At 36.7% G+C, this 22,371-nt stretch overlaps 1 protein-coding gene across 4 annotated transcripts in view; it reads right to left on the bottom strand.

Moving 5' to 3' along the window:
* COL12A1 (collagen type XII alpha 1 chain) overlaps window positions 1-22,371 on the bottom strand; it is a 117,497-nt gene that overhangs the window by 15,542 nt on the left and 79,584 nt on the right. For all 4 annotated transcript variants that reach the window (XM_039245789.1, XM_039245791.1, XM_039245792.1 and 1 more), the window contains 17 exons: window positions 21,653-21,799; window positions 20,794-20,910; window positions 20,462-20,608; window positions 19,849-19,923; window positions 17,653-17,792; window positions 16,132-16,255; window positions 15,821-15,964; window positions 13,932-14,096; window positions 12,617-12,655; window positions 12,378-12,516; window positions 10,141-10,283; window positions 9,769-9,878; window positions 6,248-6,397; window positions 4,333-4,410; window positions 2,948-3,034; window positions 1,506-1,559; window positions 379-474 (listed from right to left, as the gene is read on the bottom strand). In XM_039245789.1, the coding sequence (XP_039101720.1) occupies window positions 379-474; window positions 1,506-1,559; window positions 2,948-3,034; window positions 4,333-4,410; window positions 6,248-6,397; window positions 9,769-9,878; window positions 10,141-10,283; window positions 12,378-12,516; window positions 12,617-12,655; window positions 13,932-14,096; window positions 15,821-15,964; window positions 16,132-16,255; window positions 17,653-17,792; window positions 19,849-19,923; window positions 20,462-20,608; window positions 20,794-20,910; window positions 21,653-21,799 (1,955 nt within the window). The remainder of the gene's footprint in view (window positions 1-378; window positions 475-1,505; window positions 1,560-2,947; window positions 3,035-4,332; window positions 4,411-6,247; window positions 6,398-9,768; window positions 9,879-10,140; window positions 10,284-12,377; window positions 12,517-12,616; window positions 12,656-13,931; window positions 14,097-15,820; window positions 15,965-16,131; window positions 16,256-17,652; window positions 17,793-19,848; window positions 19,924-20,461; window positions 20,609-20,793; window positions 20,911-21,652; window positions 21,800-22,371) is intronic.

Raw genomic sequence — 22,371 nt, 5'->3', positions numbered from 1 at the left:
TTGAGGTCATAAATATTAGCAAAGAGTTGCCACACACTGAAAGTAATTTCAAAGCCTTCAGGACGTTGAAGTATATATGTATTACCTATTCATTTTTAAAGGTCAAATTAGTAGCAATAATTTTATCTACACATTATTATATTATTACATACACTATTATTATTACATACACTATTTACATATTATTACATACACTGTTATTATTACATACACTATTTACATATCTGAAATCACAATCATAGCAAGTTATCTCAATGACTAACCTTGTTGAGTTCTTAGGAAACATTTGAGTTTGGCAAAATACAGTAAAAAATATTCCAGTTAAACTTAATGTTAATCCACCAGCCTCACTGAAATCCAGAGAGCCTTTGTGCTTACTTGTTCTCCGGGAATGGAGAGTCCGTTGGGTCCCTGGGGGCCTGGAGGTCCCTGGGGACCGGGAGGTCCTGTATCTCCACGAGGGCCAGGGGGCCCCTAAAGCGTGCAAGAGGAAACAACCACAAAGTCACGTAATGACCTTCTAGTGTTAGCATCCAATCAGAGGCCTGTCGGCAAGTCTTAAGACATGAATCCTATGTTTGCAAACATTTTAGAAATCTATGTAGCTATAAAAGCATTTATTAATGCCACTCCTTTCTTCCCTGTATTATTCATTAAAAAACAATTGAAAAGTGCAATAAATTCATAAGAGCACTTACATTTCCCAAAGTCCCCTTAGAAGCAGGTTTGTAAAAGAGGTAAAACACACTGGATATGATATATTCAAGAATTCATATGAGATCAAACCGTGAATTTCAGTGGATTTGGTGACTTTAGGCTAGTCTTGCTTTCTCTTAGACTTGGCCTTATTTCTGGAGCTAATGTGTATATAAATCAAGCAAGGAAAGAATAGATATCCACTAAGAAGATGTTCTATGCTGGAGCTTCTTTGCAACATGCCCAGGTAGAAAAGGTCCACACTTGGAGTCAGAGACCTGGGTTAGCATCCCAGCCTCACCCTTTCTAACTGGGTTAGCTTCTCATTAGTAATATCATGACTAAAAGTATACATCATCTTCATAATATATTGCACTATTAAGCTTGAGTTATTTTATGGAAGACAAGTATGGACCTGGTAGAAAGGGGCCAGTGACCCCCACTGAACACATACCCTCAGCTCCCTCTCTGAGACGGGTGAAAAAAAAGAGCAGCAGAACTGCTCCCAGCCATCCCCGGCTTTCCAGTGGGACCCTGGATCTCCTGATGACTGGATTACCTGCTCTATTTCTCCATGTTGTAGCAGAACCCTGAAGTTCTTCTGATTTCCTATACGTAAGTCCTACAGCAGTAAGATGCCTCAGATATTTCTTTCCCTGGCTAGTCTAATCCATGATCTTGACATCCAAAGACAAGACAGAGGTAATTAAACTTGAACTAACAAGCTCTAGGTCACACATCCCCTTAGTGGAAATTTGAACAATCATATTTCAACATGAAAACTTAAAGGCATCATAAAATATACTTACAACTGCCCCACTGATACCTCTTTCACCTCTGGGGCCTTTAGCACCAGGTCCTCCCTAAAATACATAGTAAGAACACATTTTAAGGTGAAAATGAGGAAAGTAGGGAGAAGGTGACATACAGAAATCAAATCAAGGAGTGTTCTCCAGGCAATCGATACTTCTATAGTTACTGACAATATATTGAAGTGAATTTTACATATCACACAAATATGTGGGGAAAGAGACTTTCATAACTTTGTACATTTTAAGTGCCTCACTTCCACATTCTGAACTTTTCTTAATCATTAGCAAATTGTGAAATGTATTTCAAGTTTCCTAGAAAAACCAAGCATTACTTAAATACAGCAAGGAGAAACTTGTTTGGAATTATATGGTGCATTCTTCAGTGAAAATAATATGCAAAAAGAGGAGTATCTTGAATCTTTCAGAATCTCAGAATATGTAGTTTAGTAACTGGAAATCAGGGTTCACTGAACATAGAGGAATAAATATGATAATGACATCCAATAATGTTATCTTACAAAAAAAATCCTTACTTCTCAAAAACATCTAAGTTACATCCAGGATATAATTTTATTATTACAAATATAAATCAGATAAGTCACTGTTAATAAAAAATAAATGATAGTAATTCCAGTGACATTTATCCTATATGAGAGGAGCTGGTTTGTAATTAACCTAAAATCAATTTATATTATTTGCTGTGACCTAAGTACAATAAAATTTGGTGTTCTGAGAATCTCTGAAATATTCCTACATTAATTAATCATTTTCTTAAAAAAGGCTTAGAGGTGTAACTTTCATCCCACAAAACCAGCCCAGGTCAGATGCTGGATTACCTGAATCAAGGGGTTCCACATTGATTAGTGAAATCTATCACTGTAATCTTTTGTGCCCCTCCCCCATTAATAGAACTTGTCACAGACTTCCTACTCAAGTTATTCCAATACTTTCACCCAGAGCTTATAGTATCATCACATATGTCAATTTCCCTACTTGTATGTTATTCTTATCATGTATCTGCTACATAAGGCACACATATCCTAGGTTCTAAACAAGTTGTTCTTGGATCAGCCTCTCATCCGTAGCTTCATAGCATACATCGAAGAAGCTTTCGGGAGATGTTAAGAAATTTTCAAAATCACGGGATTACAGATGGAAACCAAGATTCACATCTCTAAGGAAATAGCTGTCAAATACTAGCCGATATCATTCATTCCTGCGTGACTGAAGAAATGTGTCCAAATGTGTTCAAATTTTCTTCTTGATCTATTCCATTCTGGATCTCAAAACATACCACAAAAAAATGGCCTGCAATTTAACTTGCTCTGTCCCAGAAAAGCAGATGGCTGGAAGCATTTTATGCACTACGTACTGGCAAAAAGATGATCGCTCCAAAGATTGAAGAGGGAAGACTAGAAGGACTATTGTGGGCTCCTTACCGCAGGGCCTGGTGGACCGGGAGGTCCAACGCTGTCCTGTGTACACGTGCAAGCATTTGGAAGAGCAGGGCATTTTGCTTCATCTCTCTGAAATTTTGAAAAGAATATTTACCTAGGAATTGAGACTAAAATGACTTCCAATCCTCCACCCCCATTTGTCCTTTATACACAAGGAAACCTGTTTCTCAACTGGAAGAAATAATTTGTATTTATCATTGCAAATAGTCTTACGTTGAATCTTGCTTTGGTCCTTCTTATGTCTGTATGTTTTATTTTAGGAAACCTTATATAACGAAGAAATGTTTACAAAACCACCACAGAGACCACCGGTAATTCAATACGGTTTTCTCTAATCCAGTATCAGAGAAGTGCTGAGTATCTCAGGTATCAATGCCCCTTTCCTTCAGAGTAAAATCTAAAATCCTTTCCACGGCCTACAAGGCCTTACACATTCTGCAAACCAGGACCACCTTGCCCATCTCATTGCCTGCAACTGCCCTGCCCATTCACTTTACTCCAGCCATACTGACCTACTTAATATTTCTCAGATATTTAGGGCACTCTGTGGTCTTAGGACCTATGCATGGACAGTCTCCTCTGACTGGAATGGTGTTTCTCCATCATCCATATTGTCCACTCCCTGACTTCACCAGGTCTCTGCTTAAACCTCACCTTATCACTGAGAGACCAATGGTGCTCACCTGGCTCTCTATCCCTTCACCCTGATTTGTTTTTCGTCATAAGACTTTCTACTCTGTAATGCAGCATATATCTACTTGTTAATTCTTTCCCTCTCCTTCCCTTCCACTAGAGTATTCACTTTTCATTGCTGTAATCCAAGCACATAGAATAGGTGTTCAATAAGTATTTGTTGAAGAAGTACTACACATTGATCCTGTGGATGTATGTAGCTCATTGCTTGCCAAAAGTGTCCACTCCATCATTACATTCAACTTTGTAGCTACAATGAAATAAAACCATCATCTCATAAAGTAATACGGTTAAGTCTACCATACGTCTTAGATATCCACAGAGGTGATGTTTTTTATTCTGTAAAATGCTAATATTTTACAAGCAATAGGAGGACTTTGTAATAAGCAGATATATCAAACGCCCTGATATATCTTCTCCAGCTACACGTAACCACCCTGGCTGTTAGAAGGAATTTCCAGATGTGGTCTTGTGTATTCCTGGCTTTTAAAGGAGGGGGTCATTGGCCTGAGCTGTGGTAGCTGATGAGCATGCACATCGTGCGTGTCCCTGGGCCCCGTCCTGGAGATTCAGGTGCTGAGTGCTACTTCCTCTCCCAGACCATCTGCATCCACATCCCTTATTCCAGGAGGACTATTAAGACCACGACAATGATTCCATTCCATCTTACTTACCCTAGAGGGAATATCACAGCATCTGTCTCTACTGGTCCACACCGGACTGCATACAATATCAAAATTCTGAATCTGGAACTGCAAACAACCAACAGCAACATCCGCTAAAGATGCATGAAAACCATTTCATACTAACATTTCCACATTTTAACCTTTGCCAGTTTCTCACAAAGACTCTCTCAAGAGTTCAAACCCTTGAGGGCAATGTGATCCTTACTTCATACAGGAAGAACATAAAAACCTATGCCTAAGAGAAGGAGATGTTAAAACAAAATATATATATGTGAAATTCCCACATCTGATTCACTTCCTCAGCTAAAATAAAATGCTTGATTGAGTTTTGTTTTGTTTTTAAGAGAACATTAATTTCTCTAATTAAGAATTAAGAGCATACTTAATTAAGAATTGGAAGACTACATACATGTAAATCAACTTTTAAAAGTCCACCTTCATAGAGAAATAACATTAAAAATAACATCCCTCATTTATTCTAAAATTGATGTTTTCTTTTCATAAATTCTTCCTGGGACTGATTAATAACTTTGATGATTCAGCTTAACTATTTCAATATAGTATATACTTTCTATCTTTCCATATTTAAAAAGTAAAACTCTTTTCATAAAAAGGAAAAGTCTGCTTAGATATAGCCACCCTTTTATAAACTTGTTATAATTGTTCTACTTAAAGAAACAATCCAATATTCAATAAAAAGTCTATGTATAAACTTGTTGAATCACTGTTGCACACTTGGAAGTAATATAACATTATGTGCCACCTATATCTCAATTAAAAAAATAAATAGGTACATGCTAAGTGCTTGATAAATCTTAGTAATCATCACTACTATCATTATTGATTTAAAAGATTAAGCATATTGAGTATTCTATTAATCCTAAAAAATTTTTAATTTTAATTAAATTAAAAGTCTGGATGTTAATCACATTATTTTGTTTGCACTAATGGTTTCTTTACTGCAGAATAAAAATTTCACTTGTGAATCTAGGAGAATAAAATCCTGTCTGTGGAATAAAGCTAAATTAAATAAATGAGATTTTTTAAAAAATAAGCCAAAGATGTTAACCTTGATTTTATTTTTTTTAGAGGGGAAATGGACAGAGAGAGCGAGAGAGAATATTATGCAGGCTCCACGCTCAGCATGGAGCCCGACTCAGGACTTGATCCCATGACCCTGAGATCATGACCTGAGCCAAAATCAAGAGTCAGATGCTTAACCAACTGAGTCATCCAGGTGCCCCTAATCTTGCTTATAGAATAATATTATTATTGATTGACATTAAATATGAGCTTAATTAGCCTGATACAGTGACAACTCTAAATTTAAAATTTTATTACTAGACAGCATTATAAATATGGTTGGCATGCTCCCGCCTCAAACTTGAGCCAGTGCAAATTGTGAGTAATGCAGTCAGTTGGCCGTCTCCTACACTGATCTTCATTCTGAGACAGACAGATGATGACTCTTCTCTGAGACAGCATGGGCTCTATGACAGTCACTGTTTGTGTCTGTATCATCAAGCTACAAATGCCTAATGTCTTGATTGTACAAATTTGTGTTAACAACTGGTATCTTTGAAGAACAAATTATGAGTTCTTTTAGATTTCACTGATTACCCTGGCAACTCTTTGTGTTCTACTCTCCAATTTGATCTTGTTTCAAGATGACTACATTGATGTTCTCTGTGGTCTTGACATCTTATTTTGTCTCTAGTAGTAAAGCACATTATTATGTTCTGTCAGCAGTATATTTTCTCAATGTAACTTTCGCAATGTTTCAATCTGACCAAAAAATTTGACAATTTAAAACCCACAGGAAAAAAAAAACCCACTGATTATTTTAAAAATGCTATTTCAATCTTAACGCAAAGTACCAAGAAAAATAAAACGTGTTACTTACTGTGGCTGATTTCCTCTCTCCTTTAATAAGTTTTCCAAGGATTTCATAACCATCAGTTGTGATATTTCCAGCTTCCTTGAGGTCTTTTTCTATAATTTCATAGCAGTCGATGTAAATCTTAACACTTTTTGAGGTCACTACAATATGAACCTAAAAAAATCATTTATTTCCATTATAAAGTTTCTAGCCCCCAAAACTTGGCTGATTTCTGAATATTTCAAATCACAAGTAGACAAATATGTTCTTTATATTATTTTTATCCCAAATCAAGTCTTGGACTAAAATCCTAAGAACCAGGTTGCAATGTCAATGTCATTTATGAAAAACATCAAATTAAATGAGACTTCATCCACATATACATGCATAACTGTCCACTGTCCCCTATGTACTCATTCTGAGATGATCAGAGATAATTAGTAGATGAGATGATCCCATTAACTATAAAGAACTATTCAAATACAAGTTAATAAAGCATTAATGTATTATTATACTCAGTAAAAAGGATCCTCAAATGTCTTTCACTGATTTGCTAAATCCAAATTTTAATTTGTTATTCCCTAATTTCAGTCAAAAAGAACTAGTACCATCTTCTACACAGATTCAGTTCTGGAAATCAATAGCTATAAGATTCAATTTCCTTATAAGGAAAGAATCTTATGTTGATTTATTTCTTACCTGATATTGAGGACACTCAGAATTTAAATCTATTAGTGCAGATAATTAATAAAACATTTGTATTTCAACAATGTAAAGAATGGCTGCAGGCAATCTTTGAGTTTATAGTCATGCTCATAGTTTCCACTTATCACAGCACAAATGCTCATGTAGGCACTTGATGATTACTTTGAAAAGTTTGACTCCAAATTAAAAGGAAAAGAAATCCCCTTAAATGCTTTGAGTCAATAAGCATAAGGACAGTCTCTAGCAATGTTTTTAAACAGTGAATATTTTTCCAACATAGAATAGTACTAAAACATTAATTTAGTGCATCTATTAAGTTCTAAATGTGAAATACATATTGATTGCTTTTATATAAAAGTGATACATAGCTAACTAAAAATTAACTTTAAATGTCCCCAGAACAATCATCTAATATTGAATTCAAGAACACCATCTAAGCATTCCCAAGGTATTTATTATCTTGGGATAATTTAGTTCTTGGGATAAGAACTAAAACCTACTTTTTGGCTCTTGTGTGAACAATCTCAAAGGAAAACATACACAAAGTATTTTGAAAAATCATAGTACCCCCCAAAATTATTTCAAAGTCAAAACGTTTAATTTGTTATAAAATTATTCCAATTGCCAGTCAACATCATGAGAGAAGCATATTTTGCTACTATCTTTTCAGTACTTTTCATCACATTTTAAACACAGGCATAATAACATTTCAGAGTGGGTTCTTCATCTGTAGAACACTGTCCAAGTATTTAGGGCTTATTTCCCAGCTGTGAAACATTTTTGGTCATAGAAAAGTAGAAAGAAATAGGAACACCCTTATCAACTCATCTCCCTTTCCAAACCCTACCATTCCCTAAATCTTTATTTTTCATCTATTCCAGTTTTTTCCTTATGAGAAACTTCTCACTTGGAAGGGAGACACAAAAATGTGTCGAGAGAATCCTTAAAAAGCAATTGCTGTCTGCCATTCCTTACTTAAGCTCTTTTAGCCTATGCCCATTCTCTCCCAAGAGCCTCCTACATGATATTTTCATTAATTTCCTGCTATCAGAGTACCACTCATTCTCATCCAAAAGACTGAAGAACTTCAATTCCCAAATTAGATGGAAAATGACAGAAAAGTATTTGAATCTTTGGATCAGTAAAGAATGTAAACATACAATAGTGACTGAACTTAGCACTTGAATTGATGAGATAAATAAGAATAGGTTAAAAGAATGGGGTGAGGAAATGGGGTGAGTGGGGGAGGAAAAAAGAGCATAGTGAAAACTTAGAGGAGAAACTAAAAAAAAGAAAGGTCTGATTAGAAAAAAAGGTAGAGATTTGAGGAGACAAGAGAGCTTGTCAGGAGGAAAAAAGAAAAGAGGCATTATATAAAACCTGAGAACACACAAAAAATTATCTTGATTTGTAATTAATAACTGTCACTATAGGTCTCTGCACAAAATACTGCATTTTTTTAAAAAGGGTAGAATGAAGTATTTGGTGAGAGTTGGAAATTTAAACATAATAGTGTTTTAAGTGGTTATCAGTTGGTTCATAAATTTCTAATATCTTCAGTGGTATGGAAGGAAAAATAAAATAGTTCTTTTTAGCAACTACTCAAATGTAAGTTTAATAGATGTATCAATGAGCCAAAAAAGTTCATAAGAATTTGGCCAAATTCAACATCTATTATCAGATAAGGAGCGGTTGAAGCTAATAATATTTGTCAAACTAGAATTTTCTTTCACAGTGAGGCACTTATTTTACTGTACTTCGTCATGGAAGTAGATATGCCAATATACTCAGAGATCTTTGTTTTTCCTTCATTGTTGTTTTGTTTCTCACTAATGTGCACACTGAAGCTACTTTGAGCTCCACGAGGGGAGTCCCTTGCCATCTTTAGCAAGAGTGATTCATCGATAAGAAAAACATTCTGGAAAGAAACCAAGACTCTCAGGAAGAGAATTTGCAAGAAATCTAGCTAACCTACTCAAGTACAGGAAAGTTCAGTTTTTACTTGAGAATCAGACTGTACCGAAAATATTTGTCTCTTATGCATGAGGACTAATATTCTGAGTGCCATACTGTTGCACAAGTGGTATTCCTCCTGTTAACTCAGGAGGATGAAAGAATACCGGTAAAAAGCCCATTCGAACCTAGATGGCTCTTTTATTTCTAATGCTCCCAACTGTAGTACTTATTTGTCAATTAATCGTCCTTTAGAAATTTGATAAAGTCTGTATTATCCTCTAATGTTGACATACAAAAAAATTTTGATGAAGGTCAACAAGAATAGACAGTCCCCTAAGAATGTATCTTAGAACTTCTAATATTTTTTAGAGAATTCATGATGTGTTCATGCAAAAGCTAATCTCATAGTTATTTATATTAATTATTTTAGTGAATAATCATAACTTTTGGACTAACATGTTTGTAACTCCTCAATAAACAAGAAGCAGCAGCTTACTGTGCTCTATAAAAGAATTATTTTATCAATTAAAATACTATTCACAAAAATTAAGCTTTTGGAATGAAATGACATAAAGGTTCACAATAAAATGGTAGGTAGAAAAAATGGGCATGCAAAACTACATACATGACATGACTCAAAGTTTGAAAAGATATTAGCACTGAAAATATATCATCATGTTAATAGTAATTATCTCATTAGTAGAATTACTGTTTAATTTTAAGTATTCTTGAATTAATCAAATTCCCTAAAATAAGATCTTGTTTTTAGAAGATATAGCTATGTTTCTACCAATATAACATGACTTTTTAATAAATAATTAATTAGTTTGAATTTTTAAATCATATTCTTTTTCTATAAAAAAGCAGATATTTTATGTTTTTACCTTGTGAAAACTTCCATAAAATAATGTCTTCACTTCATCTGTGTCAAATGTAATAGTTTGCACCTCACCTCTTGTATCCTTGTTAAAGAACGATAATGTCTTGCTAGAAGCTGTAACCAACACATGATTGTTATTAAATCACATCCCTGGTGTACTTCATGTGGAAAATATTAACAAATAATTCTTGTTGGAGAGATTTCTAAAATATGCAATAATTTCAGTCGAGATTAAACATACAATATGTTGTATTTTTAAACATAAAAGTATATATCAAGTAATTATATATATTCTGTAGGTTTTTAAAGAAAAAGAAAGAGAACTCATAATCAAAAGTAGTATGCATGTGCCTTAAAATAAGATAAAAATCCTTACGATCTGCAATCACTCCAACTTGTGGTTTGTAGTCTCTATCTGTGATTTGCCAAATGGCAAAAGGATCACTGGGAGTTTCTGGGAGAAGTCTGAACAATAATATAATTGTGTATGAAGAAGGGAGTCCATTTGGGTGTAGATCTCTGTTGGATAAAACAATTGATTAATTAATAATGAGGATTTCTCACCACAAACAGAGAATACTTTAAATCTTTGTACAATAAAGACATTATCAGTAGTATTGAGAAGCCAGTCATAATAAGCTGGCTACATATTAGAAGAGGAAAAATTTAGGAAACACATCAAAAGTAAAACCACTAAAGATCTATCATGTAAGCAGATTATTTACAACCTGCTAAGGTCACAAAAGTCTGGGAAATTGCCCAATGGTCTTTCATCCTACTATTAATAACTGTTAGTATCCTACTGTTAATTTTTTCTAGACACAAATATGATTATAAAATTACATTATGGTTGTAGAGTGATAGACATTGTATTTGTGCATCTAATTTAAAGAAAATGAATCTTGCTAAATATGCTTAATTTCCAATGTCAGGGGAATGAGAACATGAGTAATACGGCTTAATGTTTTAATTTCTCCTTCCCTATCTCTGATAGTTTTTACACTTCCAAATTCCTCCCTTGAAATCAAATATATCACATAATCTCCAGAAGCTCACATGTTCCCAAAAATAAAACCAGTAATGAATGTTAAGGCCATGTACATGTGTAAACGTTTAGTGATGATAAAGGATGTGATTCAATTAAAGGAAATGCTTCTTGGCTCTAAGGCTATTAGACAAAAAATGTGGTCCCATGTGCTCTTCCAGAGTTGAGTCAGTCATTCTTCTGGGGGAATCTTTGAAGCAGGATTGATGGTTTTCTGTGTGAGACCATTTAATAATACTTTCTTCCTGAAGGTAGTTAAAAGGCTTTAATTATCAACTCTTGGGCAGAAAAGAAGCTGTTCCTCCACAAATACTGACAGAGGGCACAGATTGTCTCTTAAGGTTTCCCATCCTAGTACCAACCACTGGGTACTTCTGGAACACAACATTTGCCCTGCTTCTTAAAACGTATATTCTCGGCAAGCTGACATGATGCCTTTCCTCTGTGCAAAAGCCTCCTATCTCCATAATATTCCATGTTAAAACTAATATCTTCTCCATATTAATACATCATCTCTCACCCAGTCCATGTTTCTCCATCAGTTAGTGAGTGCTTATGAAAAAAATGTAGTTGCATTTATGCTTCCTTCTTTCAGCCACAGTCCTGACTCTTGAGAACACAATGGGCTGTCATAAGTTAAATGTAGGAATCATACCTTGTGGTGACTGAAAGTTAAACACTGGGTATTAAGATTCACTGACAAACCTAAAACTGCGAACCATCATGGTTAACCATAAAAGAGTTAGGAACTTACAATGCGGTCAAACTACAACAATATGATCTGTGCTTTCTTGAAAGAAATTAGCATTGGTTTCAGTCTGAATTTTCCATCAGCTTTCCGAGAGCATTTCAAATCTCAGACATCATTTTCTGACCCTGTCCTAAGTTTCTAAAGACTTTATTTCTTCTTGTTCTTGTCTCCCCATAAGTTGCCAAACACATATTTTCAACATTAAAGTGTTTTAATTCTAATGAATAAAAAAATACATATTTTAGTTATGATTCCCAGGTGCCAACTTTCATGAGTAAAATAACAACAGCTAGAGCTACCCAACAGATTGCCAGAGCATTGGCCAATAAAAACTAACCGCTGCCTGTCTGATCTTGGACAGGCAAAACTGCCACAGTATTTCATCTTCTGGAGATCTGAAACATTAAAAAGAATGTCGGCTCTCATTCTGCATTTATTCCATTCAGTCCCTCTGCACCACAGGGAGAAATGTTCAAAATCATTAGTTGCCTTCCTGTTTAAACAGCCTCCCTGAGAAGAAGCCTTACATCTACAATCCTAGTCTTAAATCCTAAAAGATCCATTTTCCATAATGCTACAAAACCAGGATGAGATTCTTGGGTGTGAGAATAGTGAGGCTTGAGTCCTAGTCTCCTGTATGACCCGATAGGGAAGACACTTAAACCGACTGTATTTAAAGAAACAAAGCTAAGTCATCCATGAGGAGATTTCTGACAATTCTAAAGTTTCTAGATTTTAAGAAGTCAGCAAAAATTCTGAGAACTGAAAAAAAAAAGTGTCAGTATAAGAGAAAGAACGTCCTCATTATCACACTTACACTGTAGGCTGATTCACAAAGGCATTCTTCTGAAGCTTGTATGCTGAGTAGCTGGGGAAAGACCCCGACTCCAAAGAGACTCCTGGTACAGAAGCAAAATTCTTTTCTGTCAAGTTGTATGCTTCGAGCATCTTAAAACCTTTACACCAGAAAGAAAAGAAAATATTGAAATGAGGTCATTTTAATTATGCTGTTGCTCAAATCTGGAAATAAATTAGTCAAAGGGTATAAATGCTTACCCGGTGAGGTGTAGCCGTCCAAATAAATGAGAGGACAACCTGCAACATAGAGCGCTTTCTGAGTACGATTCACCGACATGATAAACAAACATTATACGCGCACACAAAGCACCTATGTACATATACCAAATCATGGAAGTGTTCGTTCATTTACAAAAAATAACACCAGTCTAACCCTTTATAAGTGATTTCATACAGACTTCCTTTGTGTAGGAGAAATTACAGTGCTAAGTGATATAATCAATGTTTTCTGAAAATCCTGCAGTCCAAGTGGGAATTTTACAGTCTTTTTACAAATAGCAAAATAAAATTAAAGGGGGAAATTTTCAGATGTTTTTCAATAGATAAAGAACTCTTCTCCCCAGGGGTTTTTAGATTGAGGCAAAGGCAGGAGGAGTTTGTCCCTATTCAGCCGTCTGCCAAATGTCGAGCCCCATGTCGGCTACTAGACATCATACAGCAGTGACGAGTGTGCGGCACCCTGGGACCCTAGAGCCAGCGATCCCAGAGGGTGGCTTTCAGGACCCCCTGCACTGCAAGAGAGGCAGCAGTACCTCCAGACCCACTAAGCTCCTCCGCTGGGCAATTCCATTCTGAGCTTTGGCATGAGTTAGGAGAGTAAACCCCGATTATTGTTCACTACTGCAGATCTCTAAGGTTTTAGTAATGTTTAAGAAGGAGAGATATAACACTTGTGAAGAGAAGCCCTCCCAGGGACCAAGGGTCTAATACTAGAATAGGGGCTTATGGATGGGGAAGAGGATAAATTGACTTAAATAATTGATCTTTGGTCCTTCGCTGTATTTGCAAAGCTTCAAGTTCATTGAAGTCTTGGCAAAAACAAGAAAAATCTACACCCAAAAAAAGCAAACGAGAACTGAGAGAATTTCTACGGAGTGCACACGCAAATGTCAGTGTTTTCCTTGCTCCTCTGAAGCACAGATGTTGACAGAACAAATACCAATTGATTACTAATAGGGAAAACCTTCATCTCACAGAAATTCTTCTATAAATGCATTTCTAAGCTGAAGATTAATTTACTCAAACGTCACAGCATTGGGACGGTGGGAAAAGGATATGTTAAAACACTTCATTTCCATACAAGGAATATTACATCCTCAAGGCTAAAAGCGGACCTCTGACAAACACACATTTAGCATGATCTCAATAGGAACAATGATTCATCAGGTTCCCAAGTGATTTCCCCGAATCTATTTACCCACAGACCTGATCCTATACAGGACAGACCACTGTCCACTAAGTCATTTTCTTCCAAAATAGGTGAAATTGTGGATACATCTGGACCATGACTTACTTGAAGTGGCCGTCTCACAGACAAATGTGATGAGGTTGTCCTCAATCTTCTCAAAAGATTCAAAGTCATCCACAATGAACACGTGCCGTTCGCTCGGTTTGCTGGCAATGTTGGCAAGCTCATTGTAATCAACATCAGCCACGCCAACTACAAAGACACTGAACCCTGTAGAGGAGAGTTTATAGAATGAATTACACGTCCCCTTTTCTATCCTTTATTAAGCAGTTCAAAATAAAACTTTTCAGAAATGACGGTGTATGTTCTCAGTATATGCAGCAAGTCCTTTTAATTGATAAACTCTCTTGAATGAATATGAACTTTTTCCAGGTCTTCTTATTTTCTGTCTTAGAAAACTCAATTAATTGGGTTTCCTAAAATAAAATCCAAACAATTAAAAGGCACACATCTTAACAGCAGAAAGACTTGATGTGGTGCACGTTTCCTTCCAGAGATCCATAGTCCTAATATACCCACCCATTCGACAGTTCTCTTAGGCACCATTAACACTATAAGCTTATCTAACTCAGAAACCAAGAATGGGCTCATTTTAAAATCTGAGTTCTTGAAACTGATTTTCTCAACAATTTCAGGCTCAAAGGCAGCACTCTGGCTACTCTTAAAATGGAATCTATAATTCCCTGTGGGAATAAACTTTCACTTATTGAGGTAGCACAAATAAACAAAGACTTCACTCCAAAAGCTTAACTTGAGAGTAGAAAAAAAATTGACTATATAAGAAATTAGTGAGATATAAATAAGGTAACTTGAGCAAGTATGCATCAACCCAAACTTAAATCAGCCAAAAGCCCAAAATATGTAGATATCTGCTCAAAGTGCATGATGTGAAGTCAATAACTGGGGAGCCTGGGTGGCTCAGTCACTTAAATGTTCGACTCGTGATTTAGGCTCAGGTCATGATCTCACAGTTTGTGGGTTTGAGCCCCACATCAGGCCCTGTGCTGACAGTGTGGAACTTGCTTGGGATTCTGTCTCTCCCTCTCTCTCTGTCCCTCCTCCACTCATTCTCTCTCTCTCTCTCTCTCTCTTTCTCAAAATAAATAAACTTAAAAAAATAAAGGCAATAACTTATTTTTTTTTTAAAAAGTCAGTACAAAGAACAATTTGTATTGAAAGAAGACAGCATGACTTAGCACTGATCATGACTCATGCTTTTAGGCAAAGAATTATGTATGTGCAGATGACAAATTCCATATAACAAAGTACTTTGTAAATTTATTACAGTAGATCATGCACAAAATATAATTCTCTCTGCCTTGGACTTGGACTCTGCCTGGGAGTTGTGATTTGGGGGTGTGGAGGGCATCAGTACAGGTACTGGTGATATCTAATCTCATCTCTAGTAATCCTAAATAATGAATCCAAAGGACGGTGTTGCCAAGAGGTTCTCAGGATACTTGATTGTCAAGGTCTTCCTCAAAGATGTCTTCCTCCTCCTCCTATCAGCAATCTGCATTGGGTCTGCTGCATCTGCAAGGATGTGCTAAAGCTAAAGGCTTCCCTATGTTTCTCCTGGCACAGGGAACCGGCATCAAAATTCACTTCTGCTGTGGTAGGAAGCCTGCTCCGGGACCATTCCATTATTGCATTCCATAGCCTTCCAGCCATGATGGGGAAATTAGGTTTGCTCTTTTACATACCCCGAGTCACATCTTACACAAAGATGTATATACACCCTGTCATTTTTGAGCACTTACAAAACCATCCATAAATGAAATATAAACTAACATTTCAAGGGTATGGAATCCAGAGTAAAACAGAAACAATAAAGTAAAATCAGCAATTCCATCATGTGCAATCACTCCTGAACATGTAAAACCGTTAAAATAATGAGCGCACTCACTAGGCATCAAATTCATGCCTGTGCTTACCTGACTGCTGGATGACCAAAGCTGCCTTCTTGACCTCATCCTGTGACCGACCATCTGTGACCACAACCAGCACCTTGGGAACATTCTTTCTCATGCCGCTCTCCCAGGTCAAGACCTTCTCCTTGATAAACGTGAGAGCCTTGCCTATAGAGTATGGCATAGAACATTTCAGTGTCACCTCAGTGAAAACTATCCAAATGCCACACTCAACTGAGAAGAATCTGAATATTAGAATGGGGTCGTACACCCCGTTCTACCACTCCAAATGCTTTGGAGAGTAAAGGTCTATGTTCACAGTTGATTGACTGTACCTGTTCTTGTGTTTCCTCCTCTGTACCTAATATTCTGGAGGGCCCCAAGGGCTTGGGCCTTGTCATTGTACGTGTTCAGCTTGAACTCAGACTTGACTTCGTCACTGTACTGCACAAATGAGACCTGAAAAGGAATGCAGTTGGTGGTGAGGTTAAGACACCTTTTTCTATATTTCAATTTTCCAGTGGCTCCTCTTGCTGTTGGGTGGGGAAAAGAAATATCCTAGATTTGACAACTTATAATAATAAACTCTTTATAGCTAATGCTATAACACTGACTACTATTGTCTCATTAAATTTACTAATTTCCAATCTTCAATGAAATTGCCAATAATTGATATTAACATTATAAATATGTTATATTCATATGGTGTTCACATCCTTGCTCTAGGATACAGGAAGAGATGGGCAAAGCTAGGGAAGAGTGAGGTCCCAGGATTAGAAATGAGGACACACCATCTTGAACTCAAATGTTGGCTAAGCAATTGGTCCTCAGCCAACTGCTTCTTCTCACTAATGGCATCCATTCTTCATGTTAATATTAAAATGTTGCATGTGTGCTAATAATCAGCACTCACCACAAACTTAGTAGCAGTGTGATTTACTAGAGAGAGTACAGGCTTTACAGTCAGAATTCAATAGGCTCAAATCCCAGCTCTGCCTTGGATTTGACATACGGGAAGTTCTGCACTTCTCTGAGCTTTGGTTTCCGTATCAGTAAAATGGAGGTAACTATCCTTACTTTCCAAAGTCGTGTTAAGGACTGATAATCATGTATGTAAAGTAGATGGCACAATAGTTATTTTTTACTTTTTATTAGAAATATCAGTGTCTGAATGGATGAAAAAAATGGCTTAGTTGCTGAAACATTAAATTAAGACTATAACTAGCTTGAATTTTTTACTCTTCTTGGGTTGGAAAAATGTTCACAGGATTATTTGGGGATTTTAAATTTAGTATATTCCATAAAAGAAGACACAATTTGTTTATGAACTTATGTGTGGCTTATGTCAAAATCTCTTATTTTCATAATCAAAGATGCCACGGTGATGAAGTATGAAATGCCGCACGCCCATCCAGTCATTGCTCATCACTGAGTCCTCTGTCTTAACAGGGATTGACAATCACAATGCATTTAATTTCCTGAACATTAGATGACCTTTTATGTCCTCTGTCTTAACAGGGAGTGACAATCACAATGCATTTAATTTCCCGTACATTAGATGACCTTTTATGGAAATGTATTATCGTAGGAAGACTTGAGCAGGAAGTCAGAGTCAGAATGCCCTAAATTCCCCAAAAGCAGTATCACCTAGCCAAGTGAATACCTACAGGAGGGTTCATTTGTCTATTTGTCATTTACAACCAACTCCTTCCCAAAAATACATGTGTAAAGAAAAACAGTAAATAACAGAAGTAAAAACATAGTTTACACAGAAGAGCCTTTCTACTGAAAGAGAGAAATTCAAAGGAAATAGCAAAACCTTGCAAATGAATAGCCATCTTTGAAATGGCACCCACCTGAATTCCAGCAGGACTTATTTCATCAAAGGCTCCCACAGTATTGAAGATGAATTTTACAACTTTGTTAAAATTATCATCCCCGATACTCCAGGAGGCATCAGTCAAGAATACAATATCTGCCTTCGCCCCTTTGCATACTGGGGGAAAAAACAGAGAAACCCCCAATTCTCATGAGTCCTTCCACTCAAATGAAGTTACAAAGCTGAGAAATGTAGCTTAACACCCCCTACTCAAAGTAGCAGCAACTCCTGGGAGCGTCTTAGAAATGCAGAATCCTGGGCCCTACCTCAGACCTGAACCAGATTAACAACAAGATACACTGATGATTAACATGCAGAATAAAGTCTGAGAAGCACTAGACTAATTGGCCCTTAATTTCTGCTCTAGAATTACTCCATCTGCTTAGATCCATTATGCAAATATACACTCTTTCCTTGTGGAACTTTTCAAGTGGTTTCCAACAACAGATGAGGCCAAAATCAAATGAAAAGCAACACTGTCCAGAACTTAAGAATATCCATCAATGGGTCTGGAGGTTTTGTATATGATTATCAAAGATTTTGTTCAAATTAGGTGTCTTTTCATTTTAAATTAGGCTACTAGAATTACACAGAGTGAGGGAAGGGAAGGAATAAATTGTCTTTGATTTGAATTTCACACCTGGGGGGTTAAAACATCAAAATTTTAATATATAAAAACTTAACATGTAGAATATATGGTACCAAGAGTGAGGCTCACATAAACTGTTGACTATGGATGAAAATGAGGTGTCAGCGTAGACTCATGGTAACAAAGGCACCACTCTGGTGCTCGATATTGATACTGAGGGAGGCTATGTGTTTGGAGGGCAGGTTATATATGGGAACTCTGTGTATTTCAGTTCAACTTTGCTATGACTGCTTTACAAAGAAAGGTCTAGGGCACCTGAAGGGCTCAGTCCATCAAGCCTCTAACTCTTGATTTCAGCTCAGGTAATGCCCTCACAGTCATAGGATCCAGCCGTGTGTTGGGCTCTGTGCTTAGCACGGAGCCTTTGTGGAATTTTCTCTCCCTCTCCTTTTGCCCCTTCCCTGCTCACACTCTCTTTCTCCAAATCAAACAAATAAACAAACAAAACACCTCTATTAAGAAAAAAAATTAATTATTTAATATATTTTATTTTTATGTTTATTTGCTTTTGAGAGAGAGACAATGTGAGTGGGGGAGAGGCAGAGAGAAAGGGAGACCCAGAATCCAAAGCAGGCTCCAGCCTCCGAGCCATCAGCACAGAGCCTGACATGGGGCTTGAACTCACTCACGAACCATGAGATCATGACCTAAGCCAAAGTCAGATGCTGAACTGACTGAGCCATCCAGGTACTCCCCAAAATTTTAATATATTTTAGGACAAGGTTTTTTATTGAATTTCTTTCAACCGCCTAAATAAACTCATTATTATTTTACCTTATAATATTATTATTTTATCGTATAAGAATACACTTTAAATTTTTTTATTTTACTTCTCTAATAGGTTTAATAAAGTTGTAGCATTCTAGAGCTGTCTAAGACAAAAGCAAAACACTTGTAAAATCTGAGATTCATTCAGTTAAGTGCTAGAAAGAAACAGAAACATGGGGAAAGAATAAAGCAATTAGCTTAAACGTAATCTGATAAAACACTGAGAAGTGCCCCAAATTAATGAGAGATCAGTCCTATTAGCTCACTATGTCCTTTTTCCAGTACATGGCAAGTGACAATTATGTCTCAAAACTGCAGTGAATGAACATTTTTTTAGCTTTGTGCAATCCAGGGCAGAAACCGGAAATTCCAAAGCCAAAGGCCCCAGGGGTAGGTTGAAGATACAGCCAAAAAGGTTCACAGTCTCTATTGATGCCAGCAGCCAGGAAAAAGAAATGGCCACCATGTGACTACGGGCAATGCAAAGTATCCCTGGACATTAATCTGCAAAATCAAGGAAACAGAGTTCAAACTGAAGAGCTATAGTTTATGACTGAGTTCATTCACACTCCCGCCAGAGTGGGAGAAGAACAATTACTGGTAATCTTTTTATTTTTTTTTTAATCTAAAAACTCTTCAGCAAGAATGATAAATCAGAAATAGCCTATAGCAGCTGGAAGTAGCTTCTAGGCTACATAAACAAGAAGGCTATGAATCCCTATCAGCTGAATGTACTGCCTAACAAGCTGTACTTACCTTCCCGGGCTGGTGGAATTGTGGGAGGCGGAGGAGGTGTGGGTGGCTCCGTAGGGGCTTCTGTTGGTTTTACAGCTAGAATTGAAAAATAGTAATTAGAAGAACATAACCTGTGCAAATTTCATATCATAGGAAGTACATTTTAAGAGCAATGTAAGTCCTAGATAACAAATCAAGTCTCATTGGCACTGACATACTAGAAATTCTATTGTATCCAAATTTGGTATCATTGGTAGTCATTCAAACATTGACAACAGCTGCAGAAAGCAAAACCACAATTCAAACCGTAGATGAAAGGCCTTCAAATAAGGTCAAATGCATAAAGGTCACTAATATGGGTTCCTATTCACCTTCTTACCACCAGCGAAAGCCGTATCTCCCTCCTGTAGCCCTTCCCTTAAAATAACACCAACTCTGTAACAGGGACAACATGGATTTGCTATAGATAAAAGTTCTGAACCAGCCACAGAGTTCTTCACAAATCTGCCATCATTCCAATCATTACTGTTGCCCATAGGGAGAAGTGTCTACACAGGAGCCACCAGGGTCTCCCACATGTAGAACAGTCTATTCTCACACCTTACAGAGACTTTCAGATTACTCAAAAACTTACTGGTATGCTCTTTGACAGAGACTCCGGGTCCCTCAAGATTTGGTGTCTGCACAAATACAGTGACGCCATAATCAGTTTCTGGTGAAAGACCAGTGAAGCAGTGACTGGTTTCTGATCCACGCACGGTAATTTCTTGTCCTCTGGTTCCTGATTATAACAACAAAGGAAAATGCCAGTGTCACTATCAAATATATGTGAAGACATTTTTATATATCATTTGCTAGACAAAATAGCATCTCCAATACTGAAATTTAAAATGTTGCTACTGTGTACTCCAGTCCCTGTTTTTTCTTTTTCTTTTTTTTTCTTTTTTTTTCTTTTAGCACACGTACCATCTGCAGGGCTTAGTTTGAGCCTGTAGGAGGTGGCTGCCCGGTGAGGTGACCATCTAACACAGAATGTATCCCACCCGACCTGATAAGTTTTCAGATCTGTCACATTTAAATACACTACAAAAAAAAAAGTAAAAAACAGATTTACTTCTCAAATAAAGACAAAAAAACATACTTTTAATCAAAATGCAATTTTAAAACTTCCACTGTGGTTGAAAAACATGCCTATGTTCTTAGTATGTTTCCTTGTAAGAAACATACAGGAAACATACAGGAAAATGTGGTACAGCTAAAACAGACCTCCCGTTCTATCACTTGTCCTCAAGGGAAAGAAATTCCATGTACTCCCTCCGGACACTACAAAGAACCATGACATCTCATGTAAAATAATAAGAAATTTTTCTAAAAGCCTATCTTCTGAGTCCTTAAATAGTTATTTACTATTTGGTGACAACAAAATCTATCTTTGGGCCAACTCATTAATCATGGCATTTCTATGAAAACTTTCAATCAAACCAAGTCATTAAGGTAATATATGTTTTAACATCACATATGTCAACAAAAAGCCTACATAGCATTCCAAATCTAATTTTACAGATAATTCATGGATAAAACTCATAATTTCTATAATTTTTATCTTTCAAAATTCAAAACATATTTTATGAGAAATAAAAAGATCACATACATTTTTGTATACTCAATTATACTGCTTATATATTTGGGTGGCTGGACAAAAAAGGGCCACCTCCTTAATGCTGAGGAAACATGCATATGTTAAGAGGAAATGAAATTAGAACAGGCCGACCTGGCAACTTGTACTACACTTTTTCTTACAACCATGAAAAGATATGTGACTCACATGTAGTGCCTTGATCCGTCAGGGGGACACTGAGTCCAGAATCATACTGAGCATAAACATTCACATCATAGGTGGTGCTGGGATTGAGATTGTGTAACGTATATGATGTCATTTCTCCAACAAAAGCTTCCATGGGCTCATTGGAACCTGTAAGAACAATCACAAAAATACATAGAAATATGCCACCACTAGTCTCAAATTTTCCTTAAAATCAAATAACTTATACTCAAATGATGGTAGGAACACCATTAATTCCACAGCCCCTTATGCACCTGCTCCTTGTAGCACATGCTTCATTATATGGTGAATACAAAACTATAAGCAGAGACTGATGCTCTTATAATCAAAGCATACACAGCACAGTACCTAGAATGTAGTAGATTTGTAATCAATGTTCCTTTAATGAATAAATCCAATCACACAATCAAGCCTACCCTAGACCCTCAAGCCTCTTCTCTAAGCCCCACTTTGGCAGCATAGTGCTTTGCACATAGTAGGTGCTCAGTTAACATTTTTCCAATTTGTTGTAAAGATAACTTAAGAAATTCCATCTTGGGGAGGGCCTGGTGGCTTGGTCAGCTGAGCTCCGACTTTGGCTCAGGTTATGACTTCACAGTCTGTGAGTTCGAGCCCCGCTCAGGTTTTCTGCTGTTAGCACAGAGCCCACTTTGGATCTTCTGTCCAAACACTCTCTCTCTGCACCTCTGCTGCTCACTCCC

Source organism: Hyaena hyaena, unplaced genomic scaffold, assembly GCF_003009895.1.
Source record: "Hyaena hyaena isolate Hyena2069 unplaced genomic scaffold, ASM300989v1 scaffold_270, whole genome shotgun sequence".
NCBI classification, from domain to species: Eukaryota; Metazoa; Chordata; class Mammalia; order Carnivora; family Hyaenidae; genus Hyaena; species Hyaena hyaena.
The sequence above is the reverse complement of the archived record's forward strand: the minus strand, read 5'-3'. Positions and strand labels throughout refer to the sequence as shown.